Source organism: Adelges cooleyi, unplaced genomic scaffold (assembly GCF_023614345.1).
Source record: "Adelges cooleyi isolate 19-005CV unplaced genomic scaffold, UGA_ACOO_1.1 ACOO_flye_CR_arks_rails_tigmint_CR_PRNA_108, whole genome shotgun sequence".
Taxonomy (NCBI): Eukaryota; Metazoa; Arthropoda; class Insecta; order Hemiptera; family Adelgidae; genus Adelges; species Adelges cooleyi.
Genome location: NW_026095761.1, coordinates 3,517,386 through 3,530,968, shown reverse-complemented (window position 1 = coordinate 3,530,968; position 13,583 = coordinate 3,517,386). Strand labels below are relative to the sequence as shown.

The window sequence follows — 13,583 nt, the reverse complement described above, 5'->3', positions numbered from 1 at the left end:
AAAACAATGCCATAGAGTGTTAAATAATCATCTTAAGGTTACAATAATTAAATTATAAAAAATAAATAATATTAAATACACCTATGACCTATTCAAATAAATCACAACTATAATTTAACAGAGAAAAATCTGGAAAATCTGTTTTCCATAAATCACATTCTTAATCGCGTTCTTCAGTCAAATATTCCAACAATAATCCATATTATGTAATTTTGACAAACCTATAATTTATGACCTACCTAGTAGTAGTATACAAATTATTAACTAAAAATAATATGAATTATGATGTCATCTTATATTTTTTTATTTTACTTGTGTTGATACCTATGTTTAAGTACCTATTATGTCTACTTGAAATAACTAATGATTTTATGAACCAAATTAATGCACTTATTTTTGCTTATCTACTCATACCGGCGCCTACTTTATTTATTAATGTTTATAGTTAGATTATAGTTTATGTAGTTTATTCGTTTATTATAAATGATAATTTTGATGTAATAAAAACATAAAACTTCTATTTATATAATTACATTGGTAATTTTATGCACAGAGTATAAAAATAATATATTATAATCTAGGTGAAAATATAATCATCATAGACTAGAGTCAACGGCATGTCCAACATTTATTTATTTTTTGCTTAATAATTAAAAACGCTTTTTAATTATTAATAAACAGCTATTAAATTTTGTTAAAAAATTATTCAAAAATGCATGTCCAAAAAATAACGACCCAATTAATAATATTTTATATCATTAGGTGTTGTATAACCAAAAATATTATTATATTATTATGGTATATATGGTACGTTATATACCACTGGGTAGGTTTATTTTTAGATTTCATATTCAAATACCGTGACCATGACCGTAAGAACCAATGCAAAATGTTGATATATGGTTATGCTGGTTGACGGATGACACCAATAACCTAGTTTCCTATAATTTTACTTTTATACAAATAATCATTGATTATAAATAAGAGTATTTGTAGTATATTATTATACTGACTAATTAACGTTAACGTTTTTGCAATTTACTCTAAGTATTTCTAGCTAAAAATTATACAGATGTGTCATGTGACAAACCGAACCAGGCACAGCGAGGCGCCATAATTATTTTTAAATGAGGCGGCTCAGGGCAAATGTATTTTTCCTGAGAGCTAAAGTAGTCGACCCACCTGTGTCCAAAAAACAAATTCTAACTTTAATCATATCAAGCTATCAACAAAGTGTGTCTATGATAGTTTGTTTTATAATTTGTACAACGTATTTGAATACTACGATAGTTATAGCATTTAAAATTTTTTTCAATTTGGGTCGAAATTTTTTTTTAATAGCGGTAGTTAAGATCGGTTCAAATCTGTGGGGAGCTTAACCCCGACGTGTCGTTACTCTTAACATTAATAATTATCAACCAAAAATGTAAAAAAAAAAATAATAATATCTTTTTTGTTTTAATAAATATTTAATAATAATAAAATGTACCAGATGGCAGTCACTAGTGACCAACTATCGTGACTTAGTATTTCTCCAGTAAAATACACTATTCAAAGATAATTTAAATACTTAGACTATGTCTATTCATTCATTAGGTCATCGATCATTGGAGCCATCTCAGTTCTCACTGAAAGTGACAATTGACAACTCCATACACGTTTGGATCTAAACACGGACGCCCATTGAGGCTCTTGAAAAATAATATAAACTTATAATTTAATAAAGATTACTATGATATAAGATATTACCCAAATCCTAGAAAGCACAAAACAATTTGTTGAGAAATTTTTAATTTCCCCCCCTTAAAATTTAATTTATGGACCTATGAATTTAATCTTAGCTTTTATAATTTTTACTAAATGAGTTTTCGTTTCACAAGTCAAAGGTATACTAAAAACGACGATATTGTACGCATCGTATTCCAATTTGGATTTGATAATAATGAATAAAATGTAGATAAATATTATTTTATTATCCTTCACCTTTTCAAAACTTTGCATTATTTTATTTCGACACGATTTCATATAATAGTAAGTGTGAAGGTTAAAATGTTAGCTGTATTGAAAGTAATCGCGTGGTCGAATTTTATGGCACATCACGAACCGAGTTTGAGGTAGTAACTTTATAGTAGTTTATTTACTTTATCAAATTATGAGCAATTTGTAATTTTTTTTGTTGTGATGAAAAAAACCTAATTGCAAAAATCCGTGTTTAAAAATAATTTATACAGTATATAATACATTTATAGTTATATACATTGTGTATCTACAGTGTATGTATGTATATATTTTCTTTATAAAAATGTATAATTATACATTGTTTATTGTAGATTGATAATTGGTTGACACAGTTCTACAAAACTTCGACTGAGTTTTGTCCAATAAATAAAAAAACCGACACTATCCAGTAGATAGTTTCACAAAGAACACATATCTGCCTTAAAAATCGCTCCAAGCTCCAGCACGGCAATGTATATGTTAAAAAAAACCTACAACCATGGTTGAAATATACAGGTTATTGCACATCGTCTCCAATTGTTATCTTCAGAAATAAAATGACAGCATAACGGGGTATCAATTTTAATATATTATACTTTACTATTACAGTAATAGTAAAGTATATAGTATATAGTATTATATAGTAATAGTATTACTATATAATATATTACCGTGTACTTATACTCTGTTCGGAATAAGAACAGAGTATATATATTTGATTTTGACTGAGTGCCGTTACGCTGACATGTTTGATTTTTTACATCGAAAATTTGATGAAGAAGGGGTATATGTGCAATAACCTTGTTTAATTCAATCATGCCTACAACTTAATATTAAAAAAAAATGTTTCCATCAAATTGAACCTAGATAAAAAAAAACTCTTACATATTAAATTCCTCATAAAAATCATAACGCGATCCCTTCGTATTCTTTAAAACGCTAAAAATAAAATCAAATACTTTGATTAAAAAAAGATTATCAACTTTTGACAACGCGCGCAGAGTAAAATTTTATACTTCTGGTTTCAATTTTTGAAATTCTGATTGAAATATATACATAAATATTTTAAAATATTGAGTTTTTTAACTTTTAAAATAATTATAAAAAGCAGATTTGGGTTCTTCGTGGAAATATCTAACGGATAATGTCAGTTTCATCTTTTGGACAAATATCACTCGAAATTTAGTAGAAATTAACAAATTATATCATTATAAATCAGTTATGTTATAATTAAATTACTTTTTAATTTTAAGTTTATATAAGCATTATGTATACTGCGAAAGCATTTTGGGGTGTTTAAATGTGTACTACTTCCATAAAAAGAAATATAATACATTTTATTAGAATGCAAACGAAAATATAACAAATACTTTCAAATATTTAAATACATTTACATGCCCAGTAGTCCGTTAGTTCTGTAATAACTAGGTAATGGTGTATTGAACTTAATTTTAATTAGGCAAACAGTAATAAACAAAACAAGTAAATTATATAATATAAATAAATTTATTTAACTATTTTTTCATAATAATATATTAAATGTAATAATTTACTATATTATAATTAAATTATTTAGATAGGTCTATACTTACAAGTATTTAAAATATATAATTGATAACCAATAAAAAAAGGCAATCTAATATAAAATTATACTGTTGATGAGTTTGAATAAAATAGGTATTTTTATAACCAACATTTTTGCGGAAAAACTTTAAATTAAAATAATACAACATAATAATGTGTCGTAATAAAAATAATATTAATAATGATAATAATAATAATAATTGCTATCTAGTTTCAATAAAATATTGATATAAAGAGTACGGTAAACACACATATTTGAGAACTGTGTTTTAAATGGTGGAACATAACAACTTATAATAGATAATAAAATATATGAATTGTATATAAATAAAAAATTATGTATTTCTTATTTTGCCAGGCACATAGTTTTTATCGATCACTGGTTCTTGTAGAAATATGTGTAGACATCTTTCATTTTGTGCCAATGGATGACCGGCAATTCTAAGAAAAAAAAATTGGTATTAATAGTTGAAAGTTTAATAGAGATAATATATAACTAAAAACAATATTGGTTTACTTGTTTATAAAAACCTCCAGTGCTTTTCGTCGTTCTTCTATAAATTCTTCTTCAAATATACCATCGTCATTTCTAAATGGCATCTGCCTTTTCCATGCTTTACCTGGCAAAGGCGGTACCACAATCTAAAAAAAAAAAAGCAAATCAATTATATATGATAAACTATAATTAACATAATGTTATAATATTACATCATTAATAATAATTAAAAATAAAAATATATATTTTAAATGTATTATCTTTCTATTTAGGTATTGAAACATAGTTTCGCTAATTTATAATATAAAATGTAACAGCTTTATTGTATACAAATGTGATATAATATTGTAATACCACATTCTTAAGTTGGTTACACTGTTAATGTTGTTCTGCATGTTATCATTACGTTATTCGGTAACTGATCTGCTGATGTAGAATAGATGCTGATAATCGAATAACCGCATTTAAAAATTAAAATGTTTGAAATTAAATCGAGTTGTTTTATTAGAAAAATAAACTTAACTGAACAATAATTGTCTGTAAAACGTTTTACTAAAATGACTGGGAAAGATTTTACTACTGTACCAAATACAAATGCGAACGAAATCCAAGAAAATGTCACAACGCATAATATTCTCGTTGTTGTGATTATAACTCATTATATACAGAGGTATGGTAGGAATTGTTTGATACTCGAAGAGAACCAAAATGAGGCCACTATAAATTCAAAATTTCACCGTACGTTTAGCATGTTAGTATTACATTTAATTCAATGCCCTGATTTGACTTTTGGAGAATTGAACAATTTAATATCTTGCGGGAAGTATCAACTGCCATCGGTATTTATTCGAACATTTCAACGGGAAGTTTATCAAACGGTCAACAGCAATTTAGATGTCGTCATGAATATGTTCAAAAATCTAGACGCCCATGTTCTGGATAATGGGTTGCCAAAAGTCCATCAAGTTACAGTAATCAACAGTGGCAGTCCAATCGGTATATTTCTACGACGCGTTATAGTATATATTGATAAAATGTTGTTTTTACAAACGGCAGCTGTAATGAATGAACTTAAAAAAAATTGCGATCCAGTATTTAACGAACACACAGTAAGACATAACTGTATAATTAATAACTAATATGATTTATGCGTATATAAAAAAAACTAGGTGTTCAATTGTTTATATGATTTATTTTTATAGGAATTTCAAAGTATCCCATTAGCTACGAGCCCTAAAGAATCAGATCAGAAACAAGAATGGAAAGATTTGATGAACACGATAAAATCGATCAAAACTTTGGATCTACAAAAAAGTAGTAAGCATTCCAATACCAAATATACCAAAGTAGGTTCTTGGTCTCCGAGACAAGTAGAGCTTTTTATTGCACAACAAATTAAACTTTTAAAAAATAATGAGCCAGTTGCCCTCGATCCAATATCATTGCAACAAAAAATTAAGGACATACTACAAGCCAACCCAGACCACTTTGATGCACATTATCTTAGTTACCTAAATTGTTTACGAGTAAAAGAGTTTTGCGGGGCCGTTAGTAGTATTCATCATTATTTCAATCGTCAGACATCTAGGGTAATAAATATAGATGAGAAAAGTAGAGGTTATCGTTATACTTCACTCAATATGGCTTTATTATATGCCGCTTTTAATTATAAACATGAAGCTATCCGTTACTTAAGGGAAAGTATAGCTGTGGCGCATCAAGTAAATGACCACGTTTGTCTGCAACATGCACTCATGTGGCTTTATACGTTAAGTAAAAAAGATAAGTTGACTATGTTAAAATGTTCTGTGACTAGAAGTAAAGAGTTGGAATTACATCATATTTCTTCATTCAGTTTACAAGCTTTGGCTCAATATTTAGTGGAGAATGCTGGAACTCCAGCATTAGTGTTTAAGGTATTAAAAAAGAGTGAGCTGTATAATTATTTTAATGGATTAACTGATTTGCGTATGACGAATAATACTCAAAAGGCAGCTGTTTGGAATACGTATGGTTATCAACGTATATCAACAGTTTTTTCCCAATTAGTTTTAGATTTCGATCGAAGCAATAACGATGTACACAATATAGAAAGCAAGTGTATAGCAATGTGTAACATTATTAATGATTTGATCGCACGAGGGGATTACTATCTTGCGCCTTTATTAATAAACGAGGTATCTCAGATCTTTCCTTATGTACATAACGACCTATGGATTATGACCGAACAATACTTTTATTTTAAAATGGCTATGAACAAAGAAGAATGGCCCGAAGCTGAACTTGCAGCCAAACAAATGGCTTCGGTAAATGTCACCGAAAGTTTATTAAGACGAGGAGAACTGTTGTTGAAAAAAGAAGACTATGTAGGTGCTACTAAAATGGTTGAACACTTAATGGAAGATAATAACAAAAATACGATCCTGACTAGGCTTAGAGCTTATTTAATTGTCGCAAAGGCAAATGAAAGTACAGCGTTGAATATTCTTATGGAAGCAAAGTTAATAGCTATAGAATACCATCTTACTTACATCACTGCAATAATAAACATTGAAATAGCAATTATTTTGATGAAGCATGAGTTTCCACACAAAGCTTTAAGACTATTACAAGAGACAAAACAGTGTATTTACAGTGGTATTAACGTTTATGACAAAGCGTACATAAATTTACAAATCATTAAATCAAAAATGATGGCCAATATAGTGGAAGATTTTGAACATAGTCCAGAATTTTTAAACAATATTTATAATAAATTGTGTAAAGTTGCTAAAAGTTTTCACAGATCAGAAGCTATAGCTGAATTGAAAGAAACAACATATTTACTAGCACTTATAGCTGATGAATTAGGTATGAAACATAACAGGAATAGGCATGCAATGGAATTCAGGCATTTAGTAGAACACAACGTCGCAACGGTAATGAACTACTCAATGTAGGCTTTTGTTTTGTACGATTATTGTCTGCAATTTAAATGTATGATAATACTTTTAATAAGATTGTATTGTATTTTTTATGATGGCTTTCCTAACGGTACCTATCTTACGCAAAATAAATATTGTAATTTATATATAAAAAAAAAGTTGTAAATAAGTATTTAAGAAATGTTTTAAAGAATAATCATTCAATTTACTATTAATTATTGTTTACTTAATAGAAACTGTATATAAATAATTTATTTGTTGATTAAAAAATGCTATTCAAATTGGTTAATTTTGTTTTTTCACCAGTTTGATGTTAGGTCAAGCGGACTGTTTACTGGGTAGGAAACACACTAGTAAAATGGAGCCGCCATCTCTATGATGACCCGTGTCGAAAGTGAATTTGTCACGATACCCATAGGCGCAATTTCAATTTTGAATTTGGGAGGGCTGGAATTTTTTTTTAAATATATATAAGTAAATATATTTTTGTATTTCAAAATTGTATGCATAACCTAATTTTTTTGGGGGGGCTAAGCCCACCCTAGCCCCCCCCGTATTTGCGCCTATGACGATACCATCTTATAATAGCAGCATTGGGTCTTTAAGGCGTGTTAAGCTACATGTTAATGATGAATTCTGTTTTTATTTAAAATTGTGCTTTACTTTAGATGAAAAATCATAAAAAAAATTTATATTAAAGATGAAAATACTCTTTATTTTTATACTATAAAATGTTATACCTGTCTTAACATAAATCATTTTTTAAAATAGTTAATTAAAAATGCTACTTTTAAATACTATCAGTTAATTTAAAATATAGAAATAACAGGAGGAAATAATAGGAGTTTATTAGTTTTACGGACCCGTAACTGGTAATACTAAATATTTTCAGACTATTATATTGAAACTTTTATAAAATGTAGTCATACAACTTTGAATGTAAAATATACTATCAATAAATTATTAAAGAAAATAAGTTATGTATGTATGATTTATGTATATAACATTAAACACCTAAGTAAACATAGATACTGTACATTTTTAACAAGGAAATGACTAGAAATTTTGCATGATTATAAAAACATTTTATCAGTATAAGTGTTTTATCAAAATATTTTTCAATTCTGTTTATACACTTATTATTATTTAAAATATTTTGTTTTGTACGATAATAAACTGAAAAAACAATCACACTTTTGAACAAAATCATTTACATTACCTTACTATCTCTTTCTAGTTCATTGCGTAGCCATTCAAAATCACTATAACGTCTGCGAACACTAGATTCTTTGACTTTAAAAACTGGTAAGTTGGTCTAAAAAGAAAATGTTTTTCAAACATTATTAGTTTAGTATAACAATGTGCACCAACTTTGAGCACTAGGCAATAATTACTATGAGCACAGTGACTTACCCGCATACGAACTTCATAGTCGGTATATCGCTTTTTGGCAACACCGTGAGTGATTGGGTTGAGAATGTCTATTTCTAAGAAGTTGGCAGGTGCGGCATAAGCGTCGTCCAAGGTTTGTTTTTTCACATTCAATCGCCTGGTCGCTTCTGCTGTAGTGTCTACCATTGTTTTTGCCTGATAGTCAAATCGGTTTAAGACGAAATTATATTATTAGAGCTAAGGATGAGACGTTTTTATTAATTGTATTTGTCGGCCTTGAGAGTCCCCTATGGGAGAAACGTAACACCGACCGGTCAGTTAAAACGCGAAAAATCGGCGAAACTAGTTTCGGACCGTGCACAGCATCGAACACTTGTTTGAAAAGTATACAGGATAATATCTAATTATTTTGAACAGCGAAGATGATGATGATGATGTCGATGATGATAGTGTATTCGGCGATGATATTCCTGTGATGATACGTAATAATACGGTACAGTTATGCAGTGTTTTTGATAAAAAAAAGTCCAATCTAAACAAATTATAATCGACAACCACTGAAATTCACCATGATCAGATATCCCGTACAAGTCAGCCAACTGCGACAATATTTTCCACACTGGCATGGTAATAGTTTTTGGCAATGTTAACAGACTGGTGATAATTATTACATTTTATTGATATGCCCGGCTGCGGTAGAGCTCTGAGCTAGCATATTAAGTATTAACGATGAACGACAAAATACAGTTACATTTTACCATTACATTATATAATACATATAATATTATATGAATATAAATTTACATTCTATTACAATATTAATTATAAAGTTAATTACTCAAAGTACCTATTTGATACGTTTCCCGGTTTTAATATTGATGTAAAATTTATAAACACCCGACTTCGAAATATTATATTATTATGATAATTTATTTTTTAAACATTTTCATACCATTGTCCATTATTATAATGTAATACGCACGAATTAAAATTGTTGCGTTCTTTTGAAATAGTTCAACGGCGGCAAGTTTTGTCTGTCACCATGGATTTATTCGGCTTACTCATTATTGTAATGCTATTCTACGTAGTAATTCTGTTTCTAGATGTTACGTTTAAGGTAACGCACAGTGCACACCCAAATGTATGCATATGTTTGTAATTAGGTAAATAAATTCTGTAATTTTATTTTCTAGTCGTGTTCTCACTATCCGTACATTGTTTTTCTCCAAAAGACTGGACTGACCGTGGGACCTTTTCAACTTCAGTGGTATACCACATCTTTGAATCGGATGATTTTGAAAATATCTTTTTGGAATCCTAAATTTCAAGCGCTGTGGTTCACATTTGGATCTTGGGTTACTATTTGTCTTATTGTGCCATCAATATGCTTAGTGATTGTTTCGTGTGGACAAATATTCAACAGAATGTATTCAGTACCATCAACTGAACCAGTTCAACAACAAACACCAATTTTAGAACCAGCTGTATGAAACATTAATGTAGTTTTTTAGCTAACTAAAAAAAAAATTATATTTCAAATTAATTATACGTTCTAGGTTCCGGGTATAAATTTACCAATGGCAGATTTCGGATACTACATTATAGCATTAATGACATCTACAATATTTCATGAATTAGGCCATGCTTTAGCAGCAATTAGGTATTTGAACAATATAATACTTAATATTTATTATTTTTTATGTATGCCCGCTAATGAAATAAATAAGTACCTTAAAAAATCCCTAATTTCTTAAGATTGAAGACTTAAAGAGTTGTATATTATATTTAATTTTAAAAGTAAATAATATGCACTATATGGTGAAAATCAAAGTGTATTTTTGTAAATATTTAATAGAATATTTAGTTGTATGCTCTTTGTCTTAAAAAATTGATGGAAATAAATCATTACCGTCTATAAAATTATAACCTAAAATATGTGTATACTTAAATGGGATTGAAAGCGTTTTATTTTTTTTTAAGTTAAAGACCAAAAAATTTCATTTTTTTTACTATTTAGGATGATCCAATTTCAATTCCATAAAGATATACAAGTTCTTTGACTACTTTACTAGGTTATGTTGGGAATAGATTTTATGATTTTTTATGCAAAAAATTTACATTTCAGTTTTGAACAATTTTTAAATTAAATTTTTTTTTATAAATGAAAATCGATTTTCAACATCACCCAGAAGAGAGGCCAACAAATTAAATATTTGTACTAAACGAAAGCATTTTATTATCATTAAAATTACTTTTACTCGTAAAAAAAAATTGTATAGCATGGGTGGCCACAACAAGGCTCGCGAGCCGCATGCGGCTCTTAAATCAGTTTCGTGCGGCTCTTGAAACCAAGCTTAGAGTAAAATTAATAAATTTGTATTTCTTCATTTTATAAACATCTCTTAACAATGTGGCTCGTTTTGAATTAGCTTTATAAATTTGCGGCTCCCCAAATTAAGGTTAGTGGCCACCCCTATTGTATAGAATAAAAATAATATACAGAAGATCATACCAAGTTGAAAATAAATTGACATGGTCAAAATTTTTTAAAATCACTTTTTTTATAAATATCGCCTAAAGAAACTCCTTAAAAACCGCCCCTTTTCAATCCATTTAAAAGTTTAAAATACATTTTATACTTCACTAAAAATTATGAAAGTTAAAATAATCAAAGCTTACAACAAAAATAATTTTTACTAGTCAACGAGTTTTAATATATTATGTATAATTAAAATTTGTTTTAATAATATTTTTTACTATAGGGAAGATTTACACGTTGATGGAGTTGGAATGTTATTTGTTTTAATATTACCTGTAGCTTATGTTCACTTAGAGGATATAGCATCAATACCATGTAGTAAACAACTCCGAGTAATGTCTGCTGGTGTGTGGCACAATGTTGTTCAAGCTATGTTGGCATATATCGTTTTGTTACTGTTACCAACTTTTATGTCACCTTTTTATTCAATTGGTTATGGAGTCAGTGTTACTAATGTCGATCAGGTAAAAATTTTGTAAATTTACCCTATTAGTGAAATAATAAAGCTCAAATATTTTTTACTATCTTAATAATTTACATAATAAAAATTATTAATGTATTGTTATTTAGAAATATCAACGTTAAAATAATAAATAAAGTACGAACGTAACGTAGTACTTAATTTTTTTTTTAGAGATCTGGTTTGCATAGCAAAGGTGGACTTGAAATTGAAGATGTCATAACACATTTGGGAGATTGTCAAGTGGATGATTTTAAAACATGGTCTGAATGTTTAAAATACACTTTAATGAGTACACAACCTGGTTTTTGTTTATCATCGGAATTCGTTCAGGATCACGATTTAACAAAGCACGGTAGAGTCTACTACATAATTATTGATTGGAAATAAATTATTATTAGCTTATGTATTTCAGTTGAACACAATTTGGACGGTGTGCTACTTTGCTGCGATCCAAATACTTTAACAGATTTATGTTTCGAGTATATTGAATCGTCGTCAGATCCTCAAGAACTCCCACAACATTCCTGTCTCAATGTCAGAAAGGTGACTGAAAATTCATTGTCGTTTTGTGATTTATCTCACCATTGTCCATACGCTCATTGTTTTCGGCCATCGCTCAATAATCTCACTAAGTTAGTTGTCATTAAGCGCAAAATGAGAAACGATGTGTTATTCCTTGGTCGACCTATGGATTTATCGTTCGTGTCTGTGACAGAATACGTACCAAAGACTGATTACTTATCATACAGATTACCTCAATCTTTAGAAAAGTTCTGTAAATATTTATTGATGTTTGCTGGAGGGTTAGCTATCATCAATGTGATACCATGCTTTTACTTTGACGGTGACAAAATCACCAGAGTCTTAGTAAATACATTGCTTAAAGATCACGTCGAACTTCTAAGTGTACGATTAGCTATTTCTCTTTGTTTATCGTTATTAGGTTCTTTAATTTTAGTTATTTATTTACTTCTAGGGTTCTGGTCACTTTTAGGAGTGATTAAATAATAATATTTGAAAATAATATTATATAAAATAAAGAATTTAAAATTTAAATAGACTATTAATAATAATTTATTGTGTTTGATTATTTTCTAATTGACAACTTATAAAAATAATGTTGCGTTACCTAGCTTAACATTTTTTTTTTAATTTTGAAAATACTTATACTGGTTTCAAATAATAGTATTTTATTTTATATGTAGCCAATAGTGAGGCTTGTATGTTTTATTTTATCCATTAAATATACCTAAATGTACATACCAGTTATGTATTAAAATTTGTAAAAAAATTTACAAAAACCAAAATATCCTGTACAATTTTTTTAAAACTATTAAAAGACAACACCTCTGTTTTTTCGACATTTTTAAATAACATCAAGTCTTTTATTTATATGATCATACAAAATGTTGTATATAAATGATTAGATTAAAACCATTTTGTAGATATTGAAGGCCGTAAAATACGTTTGTAGCCAAGAAAGCTTTAAATTTGGTTAATAGAAAAAAATAATATTTATAAAGGTATTGATTAAAATCAATAGTTGCAGAAACATTGTAATGTGGCAATTAAATGTAACTGGTGAGGTTTCTACAACAATCTATATTTCACCAATTCTTATAATCCTAACTAATAATTTAACTATATTTTTGACATCATACTTTTATAAATAATTTTTCACTTACAAATCATTGCAGTCTTAATATATTTACTATAGCAAATATCTTAAAAGGATTTTAATAAAAGCAAACTACAGAACTTGTGTTTGTAGTGCTGTTTTCAATGTTGTAGTACACAATTTGTTTTTGAGTGTGTGAGGCGTTTTATATGAAACTAATAATATATTTTATACTACTTTTTTAATAGTTTTTTTTCGTTTTTTAATTTACATTTTTTTTTTTCTAACAGTTGAATTTTGTGTTTAAAATAAGATTGTTATGATTATAAGTATCGACTTATGATTTTGTGTTGTTAATTATTTTAATACCATTATTATATTATTGTAAACAAATGTAAACTCTTATTTAATTCATTTTTTATAAATGTATACATTTTATAATAGTTCATAATTCAAAATGGTGTGTTAAGTGTTTACTAAAAACTACTCTGTTTAATGGATCTAAAATTAAATTAATTTATCATTCTATAATTTTTTTTATTAATAATTGTAATTCATAAATTAGAATT

At 27.9% G+C, this 13,583-nt stretch overlaps 3 protein-coding genes across 3 annotated transcripts; 2 read left to right on the top strand and 1 right to left on the bottom strand.

Annotated features, from left to right (window-relative positions):
* Positions 1 to 3,625: 3,625 nt before the first annotated feature.
* On the bottom strand, positions 3,626 to 8,906 carry LOC126839603 (sorting nexin-12). Its single transcript, XM_050575001.1, has 4 exons — positions 8,416 to 8,906; positions 8,222 to 8,317; positions 4,100 to 4,224; positions 3,626 to 4,023 (listed from the first exon to the last, which is right to left on the bottom strand). Exons 1-4 carry the CDS (start codon positions 8,578 to 8,580, stop codon positions 3,918 to 3,920), a joined length of 492 nt encoding a protein of 163 aa, XP_050430958.1. The 5' UTR covers positions 8,581 to 8,906; the 3' UTR covers positions 3,626 to 3,917.
* On the top strand, positions 4,499 to 7,642 carry LOC126839585 (anaphase-promoting complex subunit 5). The gene is made up of 2 exons (XM_050574978.1): positions 4,499 to 5,187; positions 5,281 to 7,642. Exons 1-2 carry the CDS (start codon positions 4,636 to 4,638, stop codon positions 7,015 to 7,017), a joined length of 2,289 nt encoding a protein of 762 aa, XP_050430935.1. The 5' UTR covers positions 4,499 to 4,635; the 3' UTR covers positions 7,018 to 7,642.
* Positions 8,907 to 9,083: 177 nt separating the features above from the next.
* LOC126839593 (membrane-bound transcription factor site-2 protease) lies at positions 9,084 to 13,510 on the top strand. The gene is made up of 6 exons (XM_050574989.1): positions 9,084 to 9,511; positions 9,588 to 9,878; positions 9,951 to 10,054; positions 11,157 to 11,397; positions 11,568 to 11,748; positions 11,809 to 13,510. Exons 1-6 carry the CDS (start codon positions 9,437 to 9,439, stop codon positions 12,402 to 12,404), a joined length of 1,488 nt encoding a protein of 495 aa, XP_050430946.1. The 5' UTR covers positions 9,084 to 9,436; the 3' UTR covers positions 12,405 to 13,510.
* The last annotated feature ends 73 nt before the right edge of the window (positions 13,511 to 13,583 follow it).

Excerpts from the sequence above, each read along its gene's own strand:
- LOC126839603 (XM_050575001.1), bottom strand. The coding sequence starts at position 8,580 with ATGGTAGACACTACAGCAGAAGCGACCAGGCGATTGAATGTGAAAAAA. Across the intron at positions 8,318-8,415 it reads ACTATGAAGTTCGTATGCGG|ACCAACTTACCAGTTTTTAA; the intron begins GTAAGTCACTGT and ends TTTTCTTTTTAG. Across the intron at positions 4,024-4,099 it reads CTGGAGGTTTTTATAAACAA|AATTGCCGGTCATCCATTGG; the intron begins GTAAACCAATAT and ends TTTTTTTCTTAG.
- LOC126839585 (XM_050574978.1), top strand. The coding sequence starts at position 4,636 with ATGACTGGGAAAGATTTTACTACTGTACCAAATACAAATGCGAACGAA. Across the intron at positions 5,188-5,280 it reads CAGTATTTAACGAACACACA|GAATTTCAAAGTATCCCATT; the intron begins GTAAGACATAAC and ends TTATTTTTATAG.
- LOC126839593 (XM_050574989.1), top strand. The coding sequence starts at position 9,437 with ATGGATTTATTCGGCTTACTCATTATTGTAATGCTATTCTACGTAGTA. Across the intron at positions 9,879-9,950 it reads CACCAATTTTAGAACCAGCT|GTTCCGGGTATAAATTTACC; the intron begins GTATGAAACATT and ends TATACGTTCTAG. Across the intron at positions 11,398-11,567 it reads GTGTTACTAATGTCGATCAG|AGATCTGGTTTGCATAGCAA; the intron begins GTAAAAATTTTG and ends TTTTTTTTTTAG.